At 40.8% G+C, this 27996-nt stretch overlaps 1 protein-coding gene and 1 long non-coding RNA gene across 8 annotated transcripts; both read left to right on the forward strand.

Annotated features, from left to right (window-relative positions):
• The first annotated feature begins 2048 nt into the window (after positions 1-2048).
• Positions 2049-6385, forward strand: LOC138946266 (putative amine oxidase [copper-containing]). The gene is made up of 2 exons (XM_070317808.1): positions 2049-2253; positions 4878-6385. The coding sequence occupies exons 1-2, from the start codon at positions 2065-2067 to the stop codon at positions 5190-5192; spliced, it is 504 nt and encodes a 167-aa protein (XP_070173909.1). The 5' UTR covers positions 2049-2064; the 3' UTR covers positions 5193-6385.
• Positions 6386-15931: 9546 nt separating this feature from the next.
• Positions 15932-26494, forward strand: LOC138946418 (uncharacterized). Of its 7 annotated transcripts, XR_011449284.1 has the most exons (8): positions 15932-16051; positions 16845-16923; positions 17925-18000; positions 19012-19087; positions 20629-20704; positions 22554-22629; positions 24133-24208; positions 25948-26494. It is a non-coding gene; the product is annotated as an uncharacterized lncRNA (long non-coding RNA). The 7 variants fall into 7 exon arrangements; XR_011449313.1 differs by lacking the exon at positions 24133-24208; XR_011449302.1 differs by lacking the exon at positions 22554-22629.
• Positions 26495-27996: the final 1502 nt, after the last annotated feature.

Raw genomic sequence — 27996 nt, forward strand, 5'->3', positions numbered from 1 at the left:
ACAGTAGATAAGACGCCGGTGCTACACGACATTTTTACTCCACAAAAAATTTACTCCGGAGTAAAATTAAACAAGTCGCGTAAGGCGAAATTAATACATTTAGTCAAGCTGTGGAACTCACAGAATGAAACTGAACGCACTGCATTTTTTCACAATGACAGTAGTCCGCCGCTCGTGCAAAACGCAGTGAAACTGGACGAGCCTGTTTAGCGCGGTAGTGGTTTCGCTGTGCTGCATAGTACTCTTTTCTGTACCTCTCTTCGTTTTAACTTTCTGAGCGTGTTTTTAATCCAAACATATCATATCTATTTGTTTTTGGAATCAGGAACCGACAAGGAATAAGATGAAATTGTTTTGAAATCGATTTCGAAAATTTAATTTTGATCATAGTATTTATATTTTTAATTTTCAGAGCTTGTTTTTAATTCGAATATAACATAAATTATGTATATGTTTTTGAAATCAAGAAATGATGAAGAATAAGATGAACGTAAATTTGGATCGTTTTATAAAAACAAAAAATACAATTTTCAGATTTTTAATGACTTGACTAAATGTAAAACTTGACTAAATGTAAAAATGACTCCCTCCACGAAATGTTTACTCCCCATTTTTTACATTTAGTCAAGTTTTGACTAAATGTTTTAACATAGAGGTGGAATCGAGACGTGGGTCGTGGTGTGTGTGTGTGTGTGTGTGTGTGTGTGTGTGTGTGTGTGTGTGTGTGTGTGTGTGTGTCTGTGTGTGTGTGTGTGTGTGTGTGTAGAGCGATTCAGAGTAAACTACTGGACCTATCTTTATGAAAATGTACATGAGAGTTCCTGGGTATGATATCCCCAGACGTTATTTTTCATTGTTTCGATAAATGTCTTTGATGACGTCATATCCGGCTTTTTGTAAAAGTTGAGGCGGCACTGTCACACCCTCATTTTTTCAATAAAATTAATTGAAATTTTGGCAAAGCAATCTTCGACAAAGGCCGGACTTTGGTATTGCATTTCAGCTTGGAGGCTTAAACATTAATTTATGACTTTGGTCATTAAAAATCTGAAAATTGTAATTATAATTTTTTTTTTTACAAAATGATCCAATATTACGTTCATCTTATTCTTCATTTTTTCTGATTCCAAAAACATATACATATGTTATATTCGGATTAAAAACAAGCTCTGAAAATTAAAAATATAAAAATTATGATTAAGATTAAATTTCCGAAATCGATTTCAAAACAATTTCATCTTATTTCTTGTCGGTTCCTGATTCCAAAAACATGTAGATATGATATGTTTGGATTAAAAACACGCTCAGAAAGTTAAAACGAAGAGAGGTACAGAAAAGTGTGCTATGCAGCACAGCGCAACCACTACCGCGCTAAACAGGCTCGTCAATTTCACTGCCTTTTGCATGAGCGGCGGACTACTGTCATTGTGAACAAATGCAGTGCATTCAGTTTCATTCTGTGAGTTCCACAGCTTGACTAAATGTAGTAATTTCGCCTTACGCGACTTGTTTAAGTGTTTGGAAACCTTTTTTTTTTTCTTTTTTTGTTTAGAAAAGCGGGGTGATGGTAGCGTGGGCAATAGTGAAGCGAAATCTATTCTTCTTCTTCTGCTTCTCCGGAACGTTTCCTCGGACAAAATGTTCTAACAAAGATGAGATTCTTTTTAACAAGATTCAAAGGACCGCCTGTAAATCAATGTGAGGTTTGAAGGAACCTTCTACCTGTGTCTGTGATACGACTAACACAGAGAACAAGATCGATGCTGAATCAGTCTCCTATGCATCCTCCCCCTCAACCCCCTCCCCCCGACCCCCTCCCTCATGGGTTCCCGAGACACACACACACACACACACACACACACACACACACACACACACACACACACACACACACACACACACACACACACACACACACACACAAACAAAAAAAACCTTCTTCTTTTTCTTCTTCCTCTTCGTCTTCTTCGTTAGCCAGTTGCTCCTGCAAATTAAGCCTGCACGTCTTCATCTTTGCTAGCTTGACACGATGACACTGTCTGCTTCAGAATCCACATAGACGGCATGTCTAAGCAGCTGCTGACACAAGGTATGGACAACGAGCGGACTATCCCCTGGGCTCGCCAGCAGCTGGCCGTGACTGTCCACAGTGACCATGAGCTGGTCAGCAGCTCGCCCTACGCCATGTTTGACAGCCGCGACCCCGTTACAAACTTTACCAATTTCATCAGTGACCAGAGCATTGTGGACAAGGTGGGTGGTCTTCGCTGGTTGTCACAGCACGAATCATTTGTGAAAAAGCTATTTTTTACATTTAGTCAAGTATTGACTGACATTTGTTTTTATTTTTTTGGGGGAAAACAGAAGCCTTCATTCCGTCATAGATTATTTCTCCAAAGGCACATTCCTTTCCGTTAAAGAGTTCTGCTAATGATCTCAAATTTCGTCAGGATTGTACATGGGTAATGAACATCGCTCCACCCGCTGAAGTGACACAGTAAACACCAGGGTCGACATTGATCCTTGTTTTGGTTGAGTGTCAACTGTTTCTCAGAGCCTCGATCTCCATGCCCCCCCCCCCCCTCCTCCCAGCACACACACACACACACACACACACAAACACACACACACACACACACACACACATGCATACATACATACATACATACACACACACGCGTATACTAGTTGATTTGTTGTTAAAGAAGTTAACTCATAAAGCATTTCTCCTCTGCCCATGAAGCAGACATGCTGTTGCTTGGTGGTATGTGTTGGAGGAATGGCCTTGTCCCAAATGAAAGCCTGTTGCTGTGTGGTATGTGTTGGAGGAATGGCCTTGTCCCAAATGAAAGCCTGTTGCTGTGTGGTATGTGTTGGAGGAATGGCCTTGTTCCAAATGAAAGCCTGTTGCTGTGTGGTATGTGTTGGAGGAATGGCCTTGTCCCAAATGAAAGCCTGTTGCTGTGTGGTATGTGTTGGAGGAATGGCCTTGTTCCAAATGAAAGCCTGTTGCTGTGTGGTATGTGTTGGAGGAATGGCCTTGTTCCAAATGAAAGCCTGTTGCTGTGTGGTATGTGTTGGAGGAATGGCCTTGTCCCAAATGAAAGCCTGTTGCTGTGTGGTATGTGTTGGAGGAATGGCCTTGTCCCAAATGAAAGCCTGTTGCTGTGTGGTATGTGTTGGAGGAATGGCCTTGTCCCAAATGAAAGCCTGTTGCTGTGTGGTATGTGTTGGAGGAATGGCCTTGTCCCAAATGAAAGCCTGTTGCTTGGTGGTATTTGTTGGAGGAATGGCCTTGTCCCAAATGAAAGCCTGATCAGATCGTTACCAGCACACTAATTTTCGTGAAAGCAGTTTAATGTTCAATGGTCACAGTGAGAATTAGTTTGGTAAATTTATTAATTCATCAAAACTTCCATCTCATCACAGCAAGCAGTCTGTTCGTTGCTTTGTTGGTGTGTGCATTGGCCAGATCTGAGATGGACATTTTGATACATTTATTAATTTACCAGACTAATTCTCACTGCGTCCATAGAACACTCAGACTGTTCATGTTGTGTATGTAGCCACACTCAGGCTGTTCATGTTGTGTATGCAGCCACACTCAGGCTGTTCATGTTGTGTATGTAGCCACACTCAGGTTGTTCATGTTGTGTATGTAGCCACACTCAGGCTGTTCATGTTGTGTATGTATCCACACTCAGGCTGTTCATGTTGTGTAAGTAGCCACACTCAGGCTGTTCATGTTGTGTATGTAGCCACACTCAGGCTGTTCATGTTGTGTATGCAGCCACACTCAGGCTGTTCATGTTGTGTATGTAGCCACACTCAGGCTGTTCATGTTGTGTATGTAGCCACACTCAGGCTGTTCATGTTGTGTATGTAGCCACACTCAGGCTGTTCATGTTGTGTATGTAGCCACACTCAGGCTGTTCATGTTGTGTATGTAGCCACACTCAGGCTGTTCATGTTGTGTATGTAGCCACACTCAGGCTGTTCATGTTGTGTATGTAGCCACACTCAGGCTGTTCATGTTGTGTATGTAGCCACACTCAGGCTGTTCATGTTGTGTATGCAGCCACACTCAGGCTGTTCATGTTGTGTATGTAGCCACACTCAGGCTGTTCATGTTGTGTATGCAGCCACACTCAGGCTGTTCATGTTGTGTATGTAGCCACACTCAGGCTGTTCATGTTGTGTATGCAGCCACACTCAGGCTGTTCATGTTGTGTATGTAGCCACACTCAGGCTGTTCATGTTGTGTATGTAGCCACACTCAGGCTGTTCATGTTGTGTATGTAGCCACACTCAGGCTGTTCATGTTGTGTATGTAGCCACATTCAGGCTGTTCATGTTCTGTATGTAGCCACGTGAAGAGCTTGCATTATTCCACACAAGAAAAAGAATAGCATGGCCAGATGTGAAATAGTGAACCACACTGTGTGCACGAGAAGGACCATGCCTTATTCCACACAAGACAAAGAATAGCATGGCCAGATCTGAAATAGTGAACCCCACTGTGTGCACGAGAAGGACCATGCCTTATTCCACACAAGACAAAGAATAGCATGGCCAGATCTGAAATAGTGAACCACACTGTGTGCACGAGAAGGACCATGCCTTCACTCATTGTCTCCCAGGTACGGATATATCCGTACCCACTCGTATGGCTCTGTCTGACCTGGTACGGATATATCCGTACACACAGTCACTTCAGTCGCTTCCTGGAACGTCGACCTAACGCCTGCATTCTAGCATGTTGATACACAGTTTCTACAATTCTGAGTGACTTTCTGCAGCACAGCTGGTCTCGGCTAAACAAAAAATTGGTCAACACAGGTGGGGTAGAAAGTGTTAAAGGTAGTTCTCTGTTGCAGGACCTGGTGTTCTGGGTCACGATGGGCGTGCACCACATCCCCCACACGGAGGACCTCCCCGTCACTCCAACCGTCGGCGGCCATCTTTCCTTCTTCCTCCTGCCCTACAACTACTTCCCAGAATGCCCCTCGGTGTCGTCACGTGACAACATCCGGGTGGAATACGTGACGCCCAACACCCCAGCCGACGGGCTGAAGGTGGAGCGGAACGGCAACAAGGAAAACGGTGCGTGCGGTGCACTGACCTTGGAGCAACTGGTCAGGCAAAGACCAGACGACATCCTTCAGACAAATAATGAATTCAAACTGTTGTAGGTCACAGAATGTTTTTAAGAGGCAGTGCTGGATTTAGGGTGGGTGGGGGGGGGAGCTGCCGTTCTTGTGTTCCGGAAGTTCTCACTCCCCTAACCAGCACATGCAACTCTTTTCTTCAGGACAAACCACTTCTTAAAACTAAACTTCACCAGCAGCTGGGGGCAGACCCCTCGCCCCCCCCCCCCCCCAAACCTGCCTTATATGCACATACCATAAGAAGCCGCGATAAACTCGCACAATCTGATTCGCCAAAATGTGTTTCTGCATTATTATTGTCATCGTGTAAATGTCAGACGTTGGAGAAGTATTGAGTCCTTTTTTTTTTTTTAAACAATCATGCATGATTGCACTCTTGGTCATAATATGGAATATGCTATTGTGGTTGTGTAAAATTGCTTACAATTCTGTTTTGTCAGGAATACAAGTATTGTTTTTTGAACGCACGATTAAAAGATTGTAATTATATTGTGACCTCTTTTGACCTTGCAGAACGTTTTTTAAGCCAATCATTTGGTTCTGAATTCGTATTACTCTGCGTTGTAGCTAAGCAGTTTTTTTATTAGCAAAATGGTTCAGTTTGATCCAGGGTTTTAATTCCTTTTTTTCCACGCAGAATATAGGCTGAAATCAGAACACACACAAACAATCAACAACATTTTTACGTAGACAAGTTACAGGTGACAGTTCAAAACACGAATAGCAGTAGGATGAGAACATAATCACGTGCATAGATATGTAAAGAAACAAAGAGAAACCAAAAGTTCAAATCGTCAGGCAAAGAATGCAATTAACAATGAATATTGTTTGCATAATTCATGCTTGACGTATTTGTGTATACTTAATGTTGTACACGTTTACGTCCCTTGGTTTTTACTCACACCAATAATATCATCTATACTAACACTAACAAGAGAAATTCTCAAAGTGTCAACGTGCATTACACTGTGTTCATGTATTCCATGTTCATGCCTTACAGGATTTACATTATAATTATTCGGGTGAATTGTTTGATGTTTTTGTTTTGTTTTTAAGTTTGTACTCATGCAAACATTGCGTTATACAAAATCATAGCACTCCATTCCTCGTCGTTTTCAAATGATGAGATCAAAAGGCTTTAATTTCGCCATCGTTGTTGGTGTTGTAAATATCCTCACAAGTAAGCTTACTGCAGATATAAACTGTGTTTTATTTGACACTGTGTTGGTTGTCCGAGCAGGCGTGTGTGTGTGTGTGTGTGTGTGTGTGTGTGTGTATGTGTGTGTGTGTGTACCCCCGTTTCCACAGGTTTGGTTGCCTAAATCACCATAAGGCAACCATCCACACGTGGATGGCAACCTAAACTCTGGATGACAACCTAATTGTGTGGATGGTCGCTTCATTTAACACCGTTAAATTGACTTTTTTGACGGAAAGAATGTCATAACAATGTTCAAAATGACATTCTTTCCGTCCTCTATAGGCGACGAAATAGGTCAAATTTTGTGCATTTTTTAGTGCAAAATTCTTCGATGCCGGAGCGAGTACTGCACCCAGTGCTGTTGTAGTGCAAGTGCACTAGAAAGGCACTACACCCAGTGCCGCCTCTTAGGTAACCATCCACACTTTAGGTATAGGTGTTCCTGTGTGATTGTGTCTTTGCGTGTGTGTGTGTGTGTGTGTGTGTGTTCCTGTGTGATTGTGTCTTTGCGTGTGTGTGTGTGTGTGTGTGTGTGTGTGCGTACATGTGCGTGTTCGCGTGTGTGTGTGTTTGTGTGTGTATGTGTGTGCGTGTGTGTGTGTATGTGCGAGTGTATGTGTGTGTGTGTGTGTGTGTGTGTGTGTGTGTGTGTGTACGTGTGTGTTTGTGTTTTCAAACAACAAAATGTAATGCTGCAACAATAAACACAAGGTTCCTCTTTGTGTCATGTAAGGTTGTTGATATCGCTGTCTCTCTCTCTCTCTCTCTCTCTCTCTCTCTCTCTCTCTCTCTCTCTCTCTCTCTCTCTCTCTCTCTCTCTCTCTCTCTCTCTCTCTCTCTCTCTTTCTTCCTTTCTCTCTCCATCCGTTCTCTCTCTCTCTCCATCCCTCTTTTTCCGAAAAAGTGATGATAATCTCCCGTTTCACCCAGTGGTACACTTAAGTGGGGTGGAAATGTCGCAGGGGTGAAAAACAGGCGGAGACCTGTTCGGGATGGGGGACGATTGTACGGTGCGCTTGGGGCCAAATACAGCAGCCCTGAAAGTCAAAGCAATGGTGTACTAGCCTTTGGCTGGTGATTCTGAATTTTTTTTTTAGTCAGAGAGCATACTTTACTAGCCGAACCAACAATTTGTTTCAGCAACTCTACTCGCATTTGGCGAGTAGATGAACATTTCTACTGGCCAGTTACAGGTTTCTACTCGCCATGGCGAGTAAAATACTCGCCACTTTCATGCCTGTACAGTAAATGTGGGCCATCCGAGGTGCCCCCCCCCCCCCCTCCCTTTCCCTTGATTTGTGATTTCAAATGGTCCCCCGGGGGCCACGTCAAGGTAGGGGTCGGAACGGGGTTTTACACCGGGTTAAGACCAGCTGTGCTCCAACACGAATACAAATGGCACACATTAATTGTAACTCTAAAACAGCACGTGTACATCAAAGCGTGGAACTAATGGAAGCAAGTCGCGTAAGGCGAAATTACTACATTTAGTCAAGCTGTGGAACTCACAGAATGAAACTGAACGCACTGCATGTTTTCACAATGACCGTAGTCCGCCGCTTGTGCAAAACGGAGTGAAACTGACGAGCCTGTTTAGCGCGGTAGTGGTTTCGCTGAGCTGCATAACACGCTTTTCTGTACCTCTCTTCGTTTTAACTTTCTGAGCGTGTTTTTAATCCAAACATATCATTTCTGTATGTTTTTTGAATCAGGAACCGACAAGGAATAAGATGACATTGTTTTGAAATCTATTTCGGAAATTTAATTTTGATCATAATTTTCATATTTTTAATTTTCAGAGCTTGTTTTTGATCCAAATATAACATATTTATATGGTTTTGGAATCAGAAAATGATGTAGAATAAGATGAACGTAAATTTGGATCGTTTTATATAAAAAAAATTATTACAATTTTCAGATTTTTAATGACCAAAGTCATTAATTAATTTTTAAGCCACCAAGCTGAAATGCAATACCGAAGTCCGGTCTTCGTCGAAGATTGCTTTACAAAAATGTCAATCAATTTGATTGAAAAATGAGGGTGTGACAGTGCCGCCTCAACTTTGACAAAAAGCCGGATATGACGTCATCAAAGACATTTATCGAAACAATGAAAAAAAACGTCTGGGGATATCATACCCAGGAACTCTCATGTAAAATTTCATAAAGATCGGTCCAGTAGTTTACTCTGAATCGCTCTACACACACACACACACACACACACACACACACACACACACACACACACACACACACACACACACATATACACACACACACACACACACACACACACACATACACCACGACCCTCGTCTCGATTCCCCCTCTATGTTAAAACATGTATTCAAAACTTGACTAAATGTAAAAAAACCACGGTTCATTCAAAGACAACACAAAAAACAACAACTGCAAAACTGATTGTAGCATTGATCGCCATTAACTGCATTTGGACTTGCTCTGCCTGACTAAAGACCCACTCCGCCTCCCATAAACCATCAGTTTCTGACCACAGACATTGTCAGGCTTTTACACACAGAACACCCCAGCCAGCACGCCCAGATGTGCCCCAGATTGGTCCCATATGTTCTCTCATATTGGGACGATCTAGGCAACCCCTATTGGACCCATTCTGGAAGCGCAAATGGTATTGGTGTGGGTCCCTTCTGGGCAATACACTTGCTCCCCACATGTGGCCCACATTTGGCCAGGATGCTCCCCCGAAACAGCCAGTATTAAGCCAGGGTGATGATAAGTTTTTGTTTGATTTGAATAGGTTATTTTTTTCATTTGTATGGAATGGTAAGAAAGATAGAATAAAGAGAACAACAGCATATCAGTCGTTTGAAGAGGGTGGGCTTAAAATGGTGGCTTTGAAATGCTTTTTGTCAGCTCTGAAGATATCATGGTTACAGCGAGTCCTTTGTAGTGAAGGAAAAGTAACTAAACTTCTGAAAGCTCTGTGTCCACTTGTACATAACATTCACAAGAGAGGAGGTGAGTTTGGAAACATATTGATGCAAAGAGTTCAGAATCCTTTCTGGAGAGATGTTTTCAAACATTACAAACATTTTGCATGCAAATGTGTCCCCATCTCCTTGAGTGATTTTGCTTCAGAACGTCTGTATTATTATGTACATATTTGCATAGATAAAAAGATTATTTTTAACAGGAATTGGATGGAAAATGGCATTATTACAGTCGGTCACTTGATGAGAGCTGATGGGTTTTTGTCATATAACGATTTTAAATTGAAACATCCAAATTTACAACTGAATTTTGTTTTTTTCGAGGGCGTTATGCGCTCAGTTAAGAATTTTCATAAAAGACTAAAGTTAGATACAGTTTTAAACAATGTTTTTCATATTGGTGATGATGTTGTATGGAAACAAATAGCTAAAGGTGGAGTAAAACATATATACTGTTCAAAAAAAGAAACGCATAGTTGCTACTTGCCAAATTTGTTTTATTTTTCGAAAAAATTAACAGAAAATCCAATATTTAGATTATTTGTTTGAAATTTGGTATGGACACAGTTGAATGCACACACAGTTCATTTGCATCTTCAAATCAATCAGTCAATCAATACGATTGGGTGCCGAGGCTGTCAAGTCAGTAGGGGGTGTGACTGCCTTAATTGAGCAGCAACAACTGCCCGGCACCTTCTGGGCATGGACTGGATCAGATGCCGGATATCTTGCTGTGGGATGGTGTCCCACTCCTCCTGAAGTGCCTGCAATAGATCGCGGTGATTTGCCGGCGCTTCTTCTCGCCTGCGCACACGTCTGTCCAATTCATCCCAGAGGTGTTCTATCGGGTTCATGTCTGGCGACATGGATGGCCAGGGAAGCACCTGGACATGGTGGTCGGTGAGGAACTGGGTGGTGAGTCGTGCTGTGTGCGGGCGAGCGTTGTCCTGCTGGAATATGGCATCCTGGTCAGCCAGAAGAGGAAGGGCGTGTGGGCGCAGAATTTCCTCCACGTATCGCTGGGCAGTTATGCGCCCTTGGACGTGCACCGGGGTGCTCCTTCCAGCGGTATTGATCGCCCCCCATACCATGACGCCTCCACCACCATGAACGGGTGCCTCATCCACACAGTTGGGCGCGTAACGTTCGTTTACTCTCCGGTAGACCCTCCTCCGACCATCATGTCGCTGGAGCAGGAAGTAGGACTCGTCGCTGAACCACACGTGTCTCCAGTGATTCCGGACGGTCCAGCGAAGGTGCTGGTTGCCCCACTGCACTCGGTTCTGGCGATGGCGGCGGGTGAGGACAGCTCCTCTGTGAGGTCTGCGAGCTCTCAAACCAGCTTCATGCAGGCGGTTCCGCACGGGCTGGTCCGATAATCGGTGTGGCCCGGGGAGAGCCTGGACAGAAGATGAGGCCGACAGGAAACGATTCCGGAGGTGGCGGAGCCGTATGAAGCGGTCGTGAGCAGCAGTTGTCGCCCTTGGTCTTCCCGCTCGTGGCAAGTCAGCAACGGAGCCAGTGGCTTGAAACCTGACCCACAGTCTACTGATGGTGCTCTGGGACACGTGGAAGTGCCTGGCGATTGCACTTTGACTTTGGCCTGCTTGTAAACGACCCAATGCAATTTGGCGGTCTTCTCTGCTCAATCGGGCCATCTTTCGTCGCTGAATTGTCGTCTGATTTCTTTGTGGCGAACAATCCGCTTTTATGGGTTTTGGAAGACATGGTGAGAGCTCAATATTCCCTGAGTTTCACGAGATTACACTGAAGCATGACGAGTGGTCATGCCAAATGAGCAATTTTGACATTGTAGCCACTGATAACGCATGCGTCACGTGCAGAGCTCACTTGTGGCAATGGACGAAAGGTCGACGACCAGATAAACATTTTCTGCAGTTTGGTGGATATCCTTGTAGCCATATAACTAAATTATCCAAATATTACAAGCTATGCGTTTCTTTTTTGAACAGTATATATATACCCATCTTGTGAAAAATGATGGCAATCTACAGTGCATGGAAAAATGGGCTAATTTATTGAATGTTGATGTAAATGTTGGAAAGGTATTTCTGACAATAAGACGAACTACACAAGACACATACCTGAGGTGGTTCCAATATAGAATACTATATAGAATTTTTCCCACTCAACGCCTGTTATTTTTGATGAAAATTTCCGACACATCACTATGTAGCTTTTGTACACAGGAAGAGGAAACCTTAATACATTTGTTTTGGGAGTGCACAAGAGTTAAGCTTTTTTGGTCTGATTTCACAGAATGGTTATGTCAAAATTTCACACATTGCAGTAATTTGAATTTGTCAAAAGAGCTTGTCATTTTAGGGTATTTAGACAACTTTCATACGGATGCTGTTTTTGATTTGTTTATTCTCCTTGCCAAACAAAGTATATTTGGAGCCAAATTAAATAAGACAGTCCCAACACTAAATGTTTTTGTGAAAATTGTTAAAGAAAGGTTTTTGATCGAAAAGTATAATGCTAGTGTAAATAATTATTATGGTAAATTTGAAAAAGAGTGGTGTTTATATAGACACTTTTTTCATTGATGCTATAGGATAATTGTATTGATTGATTTCGTATGAACATTTTTGAATGTGATACCCCCTGACCCATTTACTCATAACAGGTTATACAGTACTTTTATGCCGATAATTAAACTCCATGTATACTTGGAGGCTAAATTGAGACCACCGTCCCCACCTACCCCCCTCCCCTCCCCCAACCTCAGTTACCCCCCCCCCCCCCCCCCCCCCCCACAACCTCAGTTCCCCCCCCCCTTCCATATCCCCTGTCTTTCCAACAACCCACCCTACTGTCTATGTCTGTGTCTTGTCTAGGTATGTACGTGTGTATGCGCTTTGTTGATAAACTCGGGTATGATGTATATTATGCTGTGTTTATGTGTATATAAAGGAAATAAAATGTATAAAAAAAAATAAAAAAAATAAAAAAGCCAGGGTGCACCCCACATTTGGCCCAGATGCTTCACACATGCAGCCAGTATTAAGCCAGGGTACACCCCACAGTTGGCCCAGATGCTCCACACATACAGCCAGTATTAAGCCAGGGTGCACCCCACATTTGGCCCAGATGCTCCACACATACAGCCAGTATTAAGCCAGGGTACACCCCACATTTGGCCCAGATGCTCCACACATACAGCCAGTATTAAGCCAGGGTGCACCCCACAGTTGGCCCAGATGCTCCACACATACAGCCAGTATTAAGCCAGGGTGCACCCCACATTTGGCCCAGATGCTCCACACAAACAGCCAGTATTAAGCCAGGGTGCACCCCACAGTTGGCCCAGATGCTCCACACAAACAGCCAGTATTAAGCCAGGGTACACCCGACAATTGGCCCAGATGCTCCACACAAACAGCCAGTATTAAGCCAGGGTGCACCCCACAGTTAGCCCAGATGCTCCACACATACAGCCAGTATTAAGCCAGGGTACACCCCACAGACAGCCAGTATTAAGCCAGGGTGCACCCCACAGTTAGCCCAGATGCTCCACACATACAGCCAGTATTAAGCCAGGGTACACACCACAGTTAGCCTAGATGCTCCACACATACAGCCAGTATTAAGCCAGGGTACACCCCACATTTGGCCCAGATGCTCCACACATACAGCCAGTATTAAGCCAGGGTACACCCCACAGTTAGCCTAGATGCTCCACACATACAGCCAGTATTAAGCCAGGGTACACCCCACAGTTAGCCCAGATGCTCCACATATACAGCCAGTATTAAGCCAGGGTGCACCCCACAGTTAGCCCAGATGCTCCACACATACAGCCAGTATTAAGCCAGGGTACACCCCACAGTTAGCCCAGATGCTCCACACATACAGCCAGTATTAAGCCAGGGTACACACCACAGTTAGCCTAGATGCTCCACACATACAGCCAGTATTAAGCCAGGGTACACCCCACATTTGGCCCAGATGCTCCACACATACAGCCAGTATTAAGCCAGGGTGACCCCACATTTGGCCCAGATGCTCCACACAAACAGCCAGTATTAAGCCAGGGTACACCCCACAGTTGGCCCAGATGCTCCACACATACAACCAGTATTAAGCCGGGGTGCACCCCACATTTGGCCCAGATGCTCCACACAAACAGCCAGTATTAAGCCAGGGTGCACCCCACAGTTAGCCCAGATGCTCCACACATACAACCAGTATTAAGCCAGGGTGCACCCCACATTTGGCCCAGATGCTCCACACAAACAGCCAGTATTAAGCCAGGGTACACCCCACAGTTAGCCCAGATGCTCCACACATACAGCCAGTATTAAGCCAGGGTGCACCCCACAGTTAGCCCAGATGATCCACGCATACAACCAGTATTAAGCCAGAGTGCACCCCACATTTGGCCCAGATGCTCCACACATACAGCCAGTATTAAGCCAGGGTACACCCCACAGTTAGCCCAGATGCTCCACACATACAGCCAGTATTAAGCCAGGGTGACCCCACATTTGGCCCAGATGCTCCACACATACAGCCAGTATTAAGCCAAGGTGCACCCCACAGTTAGCCCAGATGCTCCACACATACAACCAGTATTAAGCCAGGGTGACCCCACATTTGGCCCAGATGCTCCACACAAACAGCCAGTATTAAGCCAGGGTACACCCCACAGTTAGCCCAGATGCTCCACACATACAGCCAGTATTAAGCCAGGGTGCACCCCACAGTTAGCCCAGATGATCCACGCATACAACCAGTATTAAGCCAGAGTGCACCCCACATTTGGCCCAGATGCTCCACACATACAGCCAGTATTAAGCCAGGGTACACCCCACATTTGGGCAAACGAACTCACACGTAACCAGACAATTCTGGAACGCTGAAGAAGAAGAAGTGTTGTATCTGTGTACCACAGCGCGTTCGGCATCACGGCGTAACTCGCTCAGCAATTTCTTGCAGGAGCGTGCATAAGGCCAGTTGATCGTGTTGACCGCACATAGCAATGGCGGCCGAATCGTTATCCCACCTGAGGATCAAAGTAGTCTGTTTACCCTTTCTGTAGACATCCCACGATGTCAAATGTCACGTTGTAGACAGTGTCTGCAGCATAGATGCTAGTGCAGCCGGAAAACACGTTGTATCCATCTTCCCGCGCTGGATGTTTTGCGATTTCGAAGAAATAATTGTAGAGTCAAAATGTTGCTGTTCTATGGAAGCCAAGGGCAGGCAACTCCCTGGTTCAATGCTAGCCGGGCCCAATGTGAAAAAAAACATTGTTAAAACACGAAAGAAATACTGTTATCATAAAAACAAAGTCAGTACAGTTCGAAGTTTTAAAAGTTTGAAAGTAGGGAGCCCGGCCCAGGTAGCAAAAGATCTGGAAATCATCTGCGGGACAGATGCCAGTTGCCACATATTGTACATATGTCAGAAATCGTATGGATACCACATGGTTACAATTTGTCATTTCTCACATGATCTGACCATGACCAGCGGCATATCATAGCCAGCTGGATTCTTGCTGGCGCGGTCAGCTACTCTACTTTTTCAAGCTGAATTATTTTAAAGCTTTTGTTTGTGAACAATTATGGTATTTATTTTGCGAATTATTGTATATTGATTACAAAAATGACAATTGAAAAATCTGAATTTGGGGCAAAGTATTGTATGCCATTTTGGTTGTTGAGTGCGTCTAAACCCTCCAAATAAGGTTTTGAGTGTGTGTAAAAAAAAATTTAAAATACATTTTTTTTGCAATTTGTTTGTGTCATTTGTTATTTTGCAAAAAATGTATGTGATACTTTTTGCAACCAGCCGAAGTTTGCTGTCTGAGTTTGACTATATTTTATAAGGTGAGCGTTCCCAGCCACCATGATCCTGCATGCGGGTTTTTTTTCTTTTTTATGCTGGAATGCGTGACACCTTCGCTATTCGCGCCTTACATTTCGCCAACTTTTACGCAGATTGTCGCAGTCGAAACGATTTCACCACGCTTATTTGAAAAGGTGATTGCAATCTTTGTTTTCCTAATTTAATACCGTGCATTTTTCTTCTTCTTCTTCGGCGTTCCAGACCGTGCATTTATGTTTGTTCTTTAAAAAAAAAAAACTTTTTTTTATTTTTTTTTATTGTTTTACCTGTATTTAATTTTGACATTTTGAGATAAAAAAATTAATCATTCTTCTTGGTGACATTTTTTTATTTAGAATTTTAATTGCATTAAAACCTGTATTCGGTTATTTTTAAAGTTTTTTTTAGACAGTTTGGGTTTACAGAATACATTTTATTTTTAATCAAATATTTTTATTTTATATATCGGATTTTTATTAAATTTTTATCATAAAATTTGTTCTCAGCCTTTTTTTATTTTTTTTATTTGATAAAATAAATCCAAAAACAAAAAGACTGCCAACCTTCTATAACAACAAAAAAATTGTTTGTAGAAAAAAGTTGCTGAAGTTTTGTTTTTTGGTCAACTGAGCATTTACACTCATTATGTTTAGATCAGTATTATGTTTAGATCAGTGAGCCGTTTGTTTTAAGGGAGACAATAACAACTGCAAAGAGCAATATCTTTCAGTTATTTCCCTTGTTAATTAATGTTCTCACTTGACTTCCGGTTGGCGCTAAATTTATTATGCCACATGTTTTGGCGTTATTCACCCTTTTATCTTCCTGCCTTGTATTTTGAGTTGCTTATTGGATGTAAGGTAATCCTTGTCTTTCATTCTAAAATGAAGATTGATTGTCTCACGAAGTACTAAGTGAATTAACTGATGGAAGAATTTGATTTCGAATTTGATGACTGATGATGGGAGGGCCGGGGCCTCACAGACACAGTCACAGTCTCGATTTTATTTTATTTTTTGCCAAGACAAGAACACTGTTCTATTCATCCAAGTTTGTTTTTTCTGAACGAGGTGTGAGTCAACTAACTTTTCCAAAAACATGAAGTTGATTGATGTTGTGGTTTGCTTTTTAGAATTGAAGTTGTAAAACTAAAACAAGTGAAAATGCTCCGATTCGCTGGTCACACAACAAAAATCGGGGAGATTGCGAACACATGTCTTACCCGTTCGCTTCAAATATAATCCAATCAGTTTGAAACATTGTTCACAAGTAGACGAGACTCTGCTTTTCATATTCATGATATTGATAGTGATTGAATAATATATTTTATTCGCGAGCTGATCTACATTACACACGATGACAAAATTCAACCAACCCGATTTTTTGTTGAAGTAAACAAATGTATGTATAACCTGCGAATTAGATGGTAGTTTTTTACATTCTCATTTAACATTTATCAGCTTCCTGTCTCTTGGTAAACTTCTGGTTTCTAATCTACTGATTATAGTTTATACATTCCAATTTTGTTTTCATTGATGAACAAGTGTGGACTTTTTAAAGATTTTTTTCTGTCTTCATTTAAAAAAATGTCATCCATCAAATGTAAATTGCATCTTCATCAAGTGTTAACTATTTCTGTGATATTTTTTCAAGGTGGCGGTACTGAACAGCTTCGGTCAGTTCAAACATACTCTGTCTGAATTACAAACAGGACCTTGCGTATTGAGCCGAGGTAAGTAACCATTCATATCGCTCTGCCTCATCAATCAATAACCGTTCAACTTCAAGATTTCTCTCTCTCCCAACCTCAATTTTTTATTTTCTCTTTGGTGAGTCAGGTTGTGACTTAAGTTTTGTTCATATGGCAGACTTTGTACCAACTTTCCCCCTACCTTGAAACAATTTTAGTCAGCGCCAAATCAAATCAAAATTGCTGCACTTGTGAACAGCAAAAACGCTCAAACTTGTTTTAAGCGACGATTCTTGTCCGACTTTGAATACCAGTGCAGCTATCGGAGCTACCTCCTAATGCAGTAAGAGCAGTTTGGCGATAGTTTTGCTATAGCTAACCAATCAGTAAGCGGCGATAAGAAAAGTCTGCGGAATATCTTTGTCATTCCACGGCCAAGTCCAGCAGTTTTTGGAGTCGCTGCTAAGTCTTACCTTAATTGTTTATAAATTGCTGGAGCTGTTCACATGGCTGACTTTTTGCCGACAACCCAGGAGGTATTTTCAAACGACTTCGAGTCGGGGGAAAGTTGTTTGCTCGTCTGTCATGTGAACAGCACTTAAATGTTTTCAGATGATCTGAAAATCTAGGCAGGGATATGGTTTTGTGTCGGTGTGATTATTCATCAATTTATTTCAACTCCTTTCAGTGCAGTTTTTGAGTGGTTGTCAGCTTGCTCCTACCCTTTTTACCTTTTTTTCTTTGTGTTTGTGTGAGAGTTATGTCCAGTAATTTGAGAAAACATAATAGACCAGTCTCTATGAACCTTAACTATCAAATTTTCTCAAAGATTTTATTCATTTAAAAAAAAATTATTCATCAAATGTAAAAGAATGTAGTGTCCCCCAGCCATACTCATAGTAATAGGCTCAATTTTCTCAGTTTTATTATTCAGAGGATTTACTTTTAGTTCTGTAACCTGAATGGGTTTTTTTGGTAAGAGTTTTGTGCAATTGCATATATGTCTTCATCAAGCATTAATTATTTCTGTGATATCTTTTCAGGGTGGCAGTAATAAGCAGCTTTGGTCAGGCCAAACATACTTTGAACTACAAACAAGACCTTGCTTTTTGAGTTGAGGTAAGTAACCATTCATATATATCACTTAGCCTTGTAAATCAAAAACTGTTCAACTTCAACATTTCTCTCTCTCCCAACCTCAATTTTTTCTTTTTTCTTTGGTGAGTCAGGTTGTGACTTAAGTTTTGTTCATATGGCAGACTTTGTACCAACTTTCCCCCTACCTTGAAACAATTTTAGTCAGCGCCAAATCAAATCAAAATTGCTGCCCTTGTGAACAGCAAAAACGCTCAAACTTGTTTTAAGCGACGATTCTTGTCCGACTTTGAATACCAGTGCAGATATCGGAGCTACCTCCTAATGCAGTAAGAGCAGTTTGGCGATAGTTTTGCTATAGCTAACCAATCAGTAAGCGGCGATAAGAAAAGTCTGCGGAATATCTTTGTCATTCCACGGCCAAGTCCAGCAGTTTTTGGAGTCGCTGCTAAGTCTTACCTTAATTGTTTATAAATTGCTGGGGCTGTTCACATGGCTGACTTTTTGCCGACAACCCAGGAGGTATTTTCAAACGACTTCGAGTCGGGGGAAAGTTGTTTGCTCGTCTGTCATGTGAACAGCGCTTAAATGTTTTCAGATGATCTGAAAATCTAGGCAGGGATATAGTTTTGTGTCGGTGTGATTATTCATCAATTTATTTCAACTCCTTTCAGTGCAGTTTTTGAGTGATTGTCAGCTTGCTCCTACCCTTTTTACCTTTTTTTCTTTGTGTTTGTGTGAGAGTTATGTCCAGTAATTTGAGAAAACATAATAGACCAGTCTCTATGAACCTTAACTGTCAAATTCTCTCAAAGATTTTATTCATTTAAATTAAATTAAAAGAAATATTCATCAAATGTAAAAGAATGTAGTGTCCCCCAGCCATACTCATAGTAATAGGCTCAATTTTCTCAGTTTTATTATTCAGAGGATTTATTTTTAGTTCTGTAACCTGAATGGGTTTTTTTGGTAAGAGTTTTGTGCAATTGCATATGTCTTCATCAAGCATTAATTATTTCTGTGATATCTTTTCAGGGTGGCAGTAATGAACAGCTTTGGTCAGGCCAAACATACTCTGAACTACAAACAAGACCTTGCTTTTTGAGTTGAGGTAAGTAACCATTCATATATATCACTTAGCCTTGTAAATCAAAAACTGTTCAACTTCAACATTTCTCTCTCTCCCAACCTCAATTTTTTCTTTTTTCTTTGGTGAGTCAGGTTGTGACTTAAGTTTTGTTCATATGGCAGACTTTGTACCAACTTTCCCCCTACCTTGAAACAATTTTAGTCAGCGCCAAATCAAATCAAAATTGCTGCCCTTGTGAACAGCAAAAACGCTCAAACTTGTTTTAAGCGACGATTCTTGTCCGACTTTGAATACCAGTGCAGATATCGGAGCTACCTCCTAATGCAGTAAGAGCAGTTTGGCGATAGTTTTGCTATAGCTAACCAATCAGTAAGCGGCGATAAGAAAAGTCTGCGGAATATCTTTGTCATTCCACGGCCAAGTCCAGCAGTTTTTGGAGTCGCTGCTAAGTCTTACCTTAATTGTTTATAAATTGCTGGGGCTGTTCACATGGCTGACTTTTTGCCGACAACCCAGGAGGTATTTTCAAACGACTTCGAGTCGGGGGAAAGTTGTTTGCTCGTCTGTCATGTGAACAGCGCTTAAATGTTTTCAGATGATCTGAAAATCTAGGCAGGGATATAGTTTTGTGTCGGTGTGATTGTTCATCAATTTATTTCAACTCCTTTCAGTGCAGTTTTTGAGTGATTGTCAGCTTGCTCCTACCCTTTTTGAGTCACTTGAGAAAAAGTGACTCTATGTAATCGGTCAGTGTTAGTCTGTCCGGCCGGCCGTCCGGCCGTCCGTAGACACCACCTTAACGTTGGACTTTTCTCGGAAACTATCAAAGCGATCGGGCTCATATTTTGTTTAGTCGTGACCTCCAATGACCTCTACACTTTAACGATGGTTTCGTTGACCTTTGACCTTTTTCAAGGTCACAGGTCAGCGTCAAAGGAAAAATTAGACATTTTATATCTTTGACAAAGTTCATCGGATGTGATTGAAACTTTGAAGGATTATTCTTTACATCAAAGTATTTACATCTGTAGCCTTTTACGAACGTTATCAGAAAAACAAGGGAGATAACTAGCCTTTTCTGTTCAGCAACACACAACTTAACGTTGGGCTTTTCTCGGAAACTATAAAAGTGACCGGGCTCAAATTTTATGTGAACGTGACTCATTGTGTTGTGAATAGCAATTTCTTCCTGTCCATCTGATGCCTCATATAATATTCAGAACTGCGAAAGTGACTCGATCGAGCGTTTGCTCTTCTTGTTACCTTTTTTTCTTTGTGTTTGTGTGAGAGTTATGTCCAGTAATTTGAGAAAACATAATAGACCAGTCTCTATGAACCTTAACTGTCAAATTCTCTCAAAGATTTTATTCATTTAAAACAAATATTCATCAAATGTAAAAGAATGTAGTGTCCCCCAGCCATACTCATAGTAATAGGCTCAGTTTTATTATTCAGAGGATTTATTTTTAGTTCTGTAACCTGAATGGGTTTTTTTTGTAAGAGTTTTGTGCAATTGCATATGTCTTCATCAAGCATTAATTATTTCTGTGATATCTTTTCAGGGTGGCAGTAATGAACAGCTTTGGTCAGGCCAAACATACTCTGAACTACAAACAAGACCTTGCTTTTTGAGTTGAGGTAAGTAACCATTCATATATATCACTTAGCCTTGTAAATCAAAAACTGTTCAACTTCAACATTTCTCTCTCTCCCAACCTCATTTTTTTCTTTTTTCTTTGGTGAGTCAGGTTGTGACTTAAGTTTTGTTCATATGGCAGACTTTGTACCAACTTTCCCCCTACCTTGAAACAATTTTAGTCAGCGCCAAATCAAATCAAAATTGCTGCCCTTGTGAACAGCAAAAACGCTCAAACTTGTTTTAAGCGACGATTCTTGTCCGACTTTGAATACCAGTGCAGATATCAGAGCTACCTCCTAATGCAGTAAGAGCAGTTTGGCGATAGTTTTGCTATAGCTAACCAATCAGTAAGCGGCGATAAGAAAAGTCTGCGGAATATCTTTGTCATTCCACGGCCAAGTCCAGCAGTTTTTGGAGTCGCTGCTAAGTCTTACCTTAATTGTTTATAAATTGCTGGGGCTGTTCACATGGCTGACTTTTTGCCGACAACCCAGGAGGTATTTTCAAACGACTTCGAGTCGGGGGAAAGTTGTTTGCTCGTCTGTCATGTGAACAGCGCTTAAATGTTTTCAGATGATTTGAAAATCTAGGCAGGGAATATAGTTTTGTGTCGGTGTGATTATTCATCAATTTATTTCAACTCCTTTCAGTGCAGTTTTTGAGTGATTGTCAGCTTGCTCCTACCCTTTTTACCTTTTTATATTTAGTCAAGTTTTGACTAAATATTTTAACATCGAGGGGGAATCGAAACGAGGGTCGTGGTGTATGTGCGTATGTGTGTGCGTGCGTGCGTGTGTGTGTGTGTGTGTGTGTGTAGAGCGATTCAGACTAAACTACTGGACCGATCTTTATGAAATTTGACATGAGAGTTTCTGGGTATGAAATCCCCGAACGTTTTTTTCATTTTTTTGATAAATGTCTTTGATGACGTCATATCCGGCTTTTCGTGAAAGTTGAGGCGGCACTGTCACGCCCTCATTTTTCAACCAAATTGGTTCAAATTTTGGTCAAGTAATCTTCGACGAAGCCCGGGGTTCGGTATTGCATTTCAGCTTGGTGGCTTAAAAATTAATTAATGACTTTGGTCATTAAAAATCGGAAAATTGTAAAAAAAAATAAAAATTTATAAAACGATCCAAATTTACGTTTATCTTATTCTCCATCATTTGCTGATTCCAAAAACATATAAATATGTTATATTCGGATTAAAAACAAGCTCTGAAAATTAAATATATAAAAATTATTATCAAAATTAAATTGTCCAAATCAATTTAAAAACACTTTCATCTTATTCCTTGTCGGTTCCTGATTCCAAAAACATATAGATATGATATGTTTGGATTACAAACACGCTCAGAAAGTTAAAACAAAGAGAGGTACAGAAAAGCGTGCTATCCTTCTTAGCGCAACTACTACCCCGCTCTTCTTGTCAATTTCACTGCCTTTGCCATGAGCGGTGGACTGACGATGCTACGAGTATACGGTCTTGCTGAAAAATGGCAGCTACTTGACTAAATATTGTATTTTCGCCTTACGCGACTTGTTTTCTTTGTGTTTGTGTGAGATTTATGTCCAGTAATTTGAGAAAACATAATAGACCAGTCTCTATGAACCTTAACTGTCAAATTCTCTCAAAGATTTTATTCATTTAACAAAAATTATTCATCAAATGTAAAAGAATGTAGTGTCCCCCAGCCATACTCATAGTAATAGGCTCAATTTTCTCAGTTTTATTATTCAGAGGATTTATTTTTAGTTCTGTAACCTGAATGGGGTTTTTTGGTAAGAGTTTTGTGCAATTGCATATGTCTTCATCAAGCATTAATTATTTCTGTGATATATTTTCAGGGTGGCAGTAATAAGCAGCTTTGGTCAGGCCAAACATACTTTGAACTACAAACAAGACCTTGCTTTTTGAGTTGAGGTAAGTAACCATTCATATATATCACTTAGCCTTGTAAATCAAAAACTGTTCAACTTCAACATTTCTCTCTCTCCCAACCTCAATTTTTTCTTTTTTCTTTGGTGCGTCAGGTTGTGACTTTAGTTTTGTTCATATGGCAGACTTTGTACCAACTTTCCCCCTACCTTGAAACAATTTTAGTCAGCGCCAAATCAAATCAAAATTGCTGCCCTTGTGAACAGCAAAAACGCTCAAACTTGTTTTAAGCGACGATTCTTGTCCGACTTTGAATACCAGTGCAGATATCGGAGCTACCTCCTAATGCAGTAAGAGCAGTTTGGCGATAGTTTTGCTATAGCTAACCAATCAGTAAGCGGCGATAAGAAAAGTCTGCGGAATATCTTTGTCATTCCACGGCCAAGTCCAGCAGTTTTTGGAGTCGCTGCTAAGTCTTACCTTAATTGTTTATAAATTGCTGGGGCTGTTCACATGGCTGACTTTTTGCCGACAAACCAGGAGGTATTTTCAAACGACTTCGAGTCGGGGGGAAAGTTATTTGCTCGTCTGTCATGTGAACAGCGCTTAAATGTTTTCAGATGATCTGAAAATCTAGGCAGGGATATAGTTTTGTGTCGGTGTGATTATTCATCAATTTATTTCAACTCCTTTCAGTGCAGTTTTTGAGTGATTGTCAGCTTGCTCCTACCCTTTTTACCTTTTTTTTCTTTGTGTCTGTGTGAGAGTTATGTCCAGTAATTTGAGAAAACAGAATAGACCAGTCTCTATGATAGTATGAACCTTAACTGTCAAATTCTCTCAAAGATTTTATTCATTTAACAAAAATTATTCATCAAATGTAAATCCCGCAGTGTTGCACTGCGGTTATGAAATTAAAAGCCCCTCCTGTTTTTGGAACCGCAGGAGCTTTCTAGTTTGCTGTTAGGTAGATTTTTGGTTCCTCTTTCCTGTCATGCTCTCTTTTTCTTCATGAATTCTTTTCCTTTTTCTGCCTTCTTGCTCATTCACCTGTATTTTTTCCAAAAATCTCTTCTCTTGCCGCTTGTCTCGCGATTCATGTATAGTTTAATCTGTTAGTGTTCTGATGTAAGTCCAGCAGTAGATAGGTTAAGCCTATTTTAACATACTGGAAACTGGTAATCTTCCAGTAGGTATTAATTTAGTTTTACTAAAGCCTGCTGGGACACAAGTAATGGGTTAGTGCATTTGTAAACAGGAATCGCTTGACAAGTGGCCCCCTTCATCCCCCCCTTCCTCGTCCTGATATGGCTCTGCGTAGTCGGCTGGACGTTAAGCAACAAATAAACAAACAAACAAAATCAAATGTAAAAGAATGTAATGTCCCCCAGCCATACTCATAGTAATAGGCTCAATTTTCTCAGTTTTATTATTCAGAGGATTTATTTTTAGTTCTGTAACCTGAATGGGTTTTTTTTGGTAAGAGTTTTGTGCAATTGCATAATTATGTCTTCATCAAGCATTAATTATTTCTGTGATATCTTTCAGGGTGGCAGTAATGAACAGCTTTGGTCAGGCCAAACACACTCTGAACTACAAACAAGACCTTGCTTTTTGAGTTAAGGTAAGTAACCATTCATATATATCACTTAGCCTTATAAATCAAAAACTGTTCAACTTCAACATTTCTCTCTCTCCCAATCTCAATTTTTTCTTTTTTCTTTGGTGAGTCAGGTTGTGACTTAAGTTTTGTTCATATGGCAGACTTTGTACCAGCTTTCCCCCTACTTTGAAACAATTTTAGTCGGCGCCAAATCAGATCAAAATTGCTGCCCTTGTGAACAGCGCAAACGCTCAAACTTGTTTTTTAAGCGACGATTCTTGTCAGACTTTGAAGGCCAGTGCAGCTATCGGAGCTACCTCCTAATGCGATAAGAGCAGTTTGGCTATAGCTAACCAATCATAAAAAAAAGTCTGCAAAAAATCTCTGTTAACCTTCGCCGTAGGTCGTGAGTACTTTAGTAACAGTCCGGACTTTAATTGCGAATATCTCGAGAACTATGTGGAATTCTGTAATGAGCTTTTGTAAATGCCTCAAACACCTAAAAAATCTTTTATCTCCTAAACCCGCATTAAAATTGATTGACAGGTAATTAAGTAAACAAAGGTCAAACATCGACTATCTTCGCAGCACGTCGTGAGACACTATGTAACCATACTTCTAACAGTGTAATGTGACTTTCTGGTGACTGTAATGTGAAAGTAAGGGGCCAGTTCGGGGTTGTGTTCTTTTCAACCATACACATTGAGTAGTGGATTTGTAGATTGAAACCCTGATTGGGCCTTCGATGTGTACACAGAAGTTTTCAGACAAAATCGCGATTGTAAGGGAGATAATTGTGGGTTCGATGTCAAAATAAAAGCTGAGTTATGGTTCCTGTTTATTTCAGGTAAGAATTAACTTGGTGCGTAATTACACAACACGTAAAAAGTACAAAATCGGAAATATATTTAGTTTGATTATCTAATTCAATGAAAAGCCTGATTTATGTATTTTTGAGTCACTTGAGAAAAAGTGACTCTATGTAATCGGTCAGTGTTAGTCTGTCCGGCCGGCTGTCCGGCCGGCCGTCCGGCCGGCCGGCCGTAGACACCACCTTAACGTTGGACTTTTCTCGGAAACTATCAAAGCGATCGGGCTCATATTTTGTTTAGTCGTGACCTCCAATGACCTCTACATTTTAACGATGGTTTCGTTGACCTTTGACCTTTTTCAAGGTCACAGGTCAGCGTCAAAGGAAAAATTAGACATTTTATATCTTTGACAAAGTTCATCGGATGTGATTGAAACTTTGTAGGATTATTCTTTACATCAAAGTATTTACATCTGTAGCCTTTTACGAACGTTATCAGAAAAACAAGGGAGATAACTAGCCTTTTCTGTTCGGCAACACACAACTTAACGTTGGGCTTTTCTCGGAAACTATAAAAGTGACCGGGCTCAAATTTTATGTGAACGTGACTCATTGTGTTGTGAATAGCAATTTCTTCCTGTCCATCTGATGCCTCATATAATATTCAGAACTGCGAAAGTGACTCGATCGAGCGTTTGCTCTTCTTGTTAGATATTTTTCTTTTTACTTGTTCTTGTTTTGTTTACCCGTGCATGTTTTTCCTTCTTTGAGAAGTATGGTTACATGGGTACTCACGACGTGCTGCAAAGAATGTATTTAGCGAGCTGCGGCGAAGGTTAAAGCATGTAGTGTCCTCCAATCATACAATTTTACACTTCAAATGGTTAACATTTTCCTCTGACTACACTTCATTCTATCAGGTTCTATTTTTTTCTCTTTTTTTTTCCAGGTACCATGCCTCATGTAACAAAGTCTTGCAAGATGTCAGCCGATCAAGCTCACACATCTTCGTGATCAGGGATATCTGTTTCGGCACAGTCGGTGGTGCTAAACTCTGGCGATGGGGTAGAAGTTCTGTCCAAGACACCACCCCTGTGCATCATCCAGAAAGCTGAAGAGTGACAAACCTTGACCCACATTCAGAGTGTAGAACTGATTATCTTAAGATAACATATGATCCTGAAACCAAATTTTAAAGCAGATTAATTGTTCTCAATCCAGAACTTGTCTTTTAAATCATACTGCAGAGATCGATTACATTCCCAGTGCTGCGATGGTTATTCACCACACACACTCAAGGTACAACCCTGAAGTGATGCGATTTTTTTGTTTTAGTTTTTTAAACTAAACTTTAAAGCCTTTTTTCCCTTAATGTGTGTGTGTTTGGCTGACTTGGAAGTATTATTCCTGCTGTGACTTTGTTTCATTGATTCCTTACGGAGAAAAGATACAAGTTGGCTTATTATTATGATATTGAATATAAAGTATGATCTTCAGACTGTTGTTTTGTCTTTTGTTGTGAAAATGTGTGATTGAGTGTGTGTCTGTGAGGTTCGAAGTATCGGTCAAACATATGACGAAGACATGTCATTCATACAGTAAACATATGACATATAGCAAACAGTATCATTTGTTTCATGGCAACCATGTAATTTGCATATGCCAATGTCATTTGTGATATGGCAAACAAATGATTTCCATATGTCAGTGTCACTTGTAATGTGGTGTAAATGAGGTTTCCATATGACAATGTCACTTGTGATGTGGCAAACTAGTGTTTTTGACATGTCATTTTCACCTAAAAACCATATGGTAGCCATTCCAAAACCATTTGCAATTTATCTATGACTGACATATGGTTTTACTATATGATTTCCACATGCCATGTCATATGTTTGTCATATGCTGGGCATATTTCTCTGCTGCCTGGATGTATGTCAAAAAGGTGCGAATGAGTCGACTGGTGCATGCAACTTACAGCTCTGTTGAATTTGATGACGGGGAAATGAGTTACCGAAAACGATACAACTTTTTTTTAAATGCTGGTCGACTGAGATTTTAACAATTTGATAGGTCCTGTTTCTGAGTAGATTGAGTATTGCGCGCATACACACGTACTTCCGCGACAGGGATAGTATTACATCACATGAGCTGCATATTACCATTACCCAAGCAGACACATGTTCTGATAACCGCTAGTTAGCAAAAGATCTGGAAATCATCTGCGGGACAGATGCCAGTTGCCACATATTGTACATATGTCAGAAATCGTATGGATACCACATGGTTACAATTTGTCATTTCTCACATGATCTGACCATGACCAGCGGCATATCATAGCCAGCTGGATTCTTGCTGGCGCGGTCAGCTACTCTACTTTTTCAAGCTGAATTATTTTAAAGCTTTTGTTTGTGAACAATTATGGTATTTATTTTGCGAATTATTGTATATTGATTACAAAAATGACAATTGAAAAATCTGAATTTGGGGCAAAGTATTGTATGCCATTTTGGTTGTTGAGTGCGTCTAAACCCTCCAAATAAGGTTTTGAGTGTGTGTAAAAAAAAAATTGAAATAAACTTTTTTTTGCAATTTGTTTGTGTCATTTGTTATTTTGCAAAAAATGTATGTGATACTTTTTGCAACCAGCCGAAGTTTGCTGTCTGAGTTTGACTATATTTTATAAGGTGAGCGTTCCCAGCCACCATGATCCTGCATGCGGTTTTTTTTTCTTTTTCATGCTGGAATGCGTGACACCTTCGCTATTCGCGCCTTACATTTCGCCAACTTTTACGCAGATTGTCGCAGTCGAAACGATTTCACCACGCTTATTTGAAAAGGTGATTGCAATCTGTGTTTTCCTAATTTAATACCGTGCATTTATGTTTGTGCTTTAAAAAAACACTTTTTTTATTTTTTTTTATTTTTTTACCTGTATTTAATTTTGACATTTTGAGATAAAAATTAATCATTCTTCTTGGTGACATTTTTTTATTTA

This window comes from Littorina saxatilis, linkage group LG1 (assembly GCF_037325665.1).
Source record: "Littorina saxatilis isolate snail1 linkage group LG1, US_GU_Lsax_2.0, whole genome shotgun sequence".
Lineage (NCBI taxonomy): Eukaryota > Metazoa > Mollusca > Gastropoda > Littorinimorpha > Littorinidae > Littorina > Littorina saxatilis.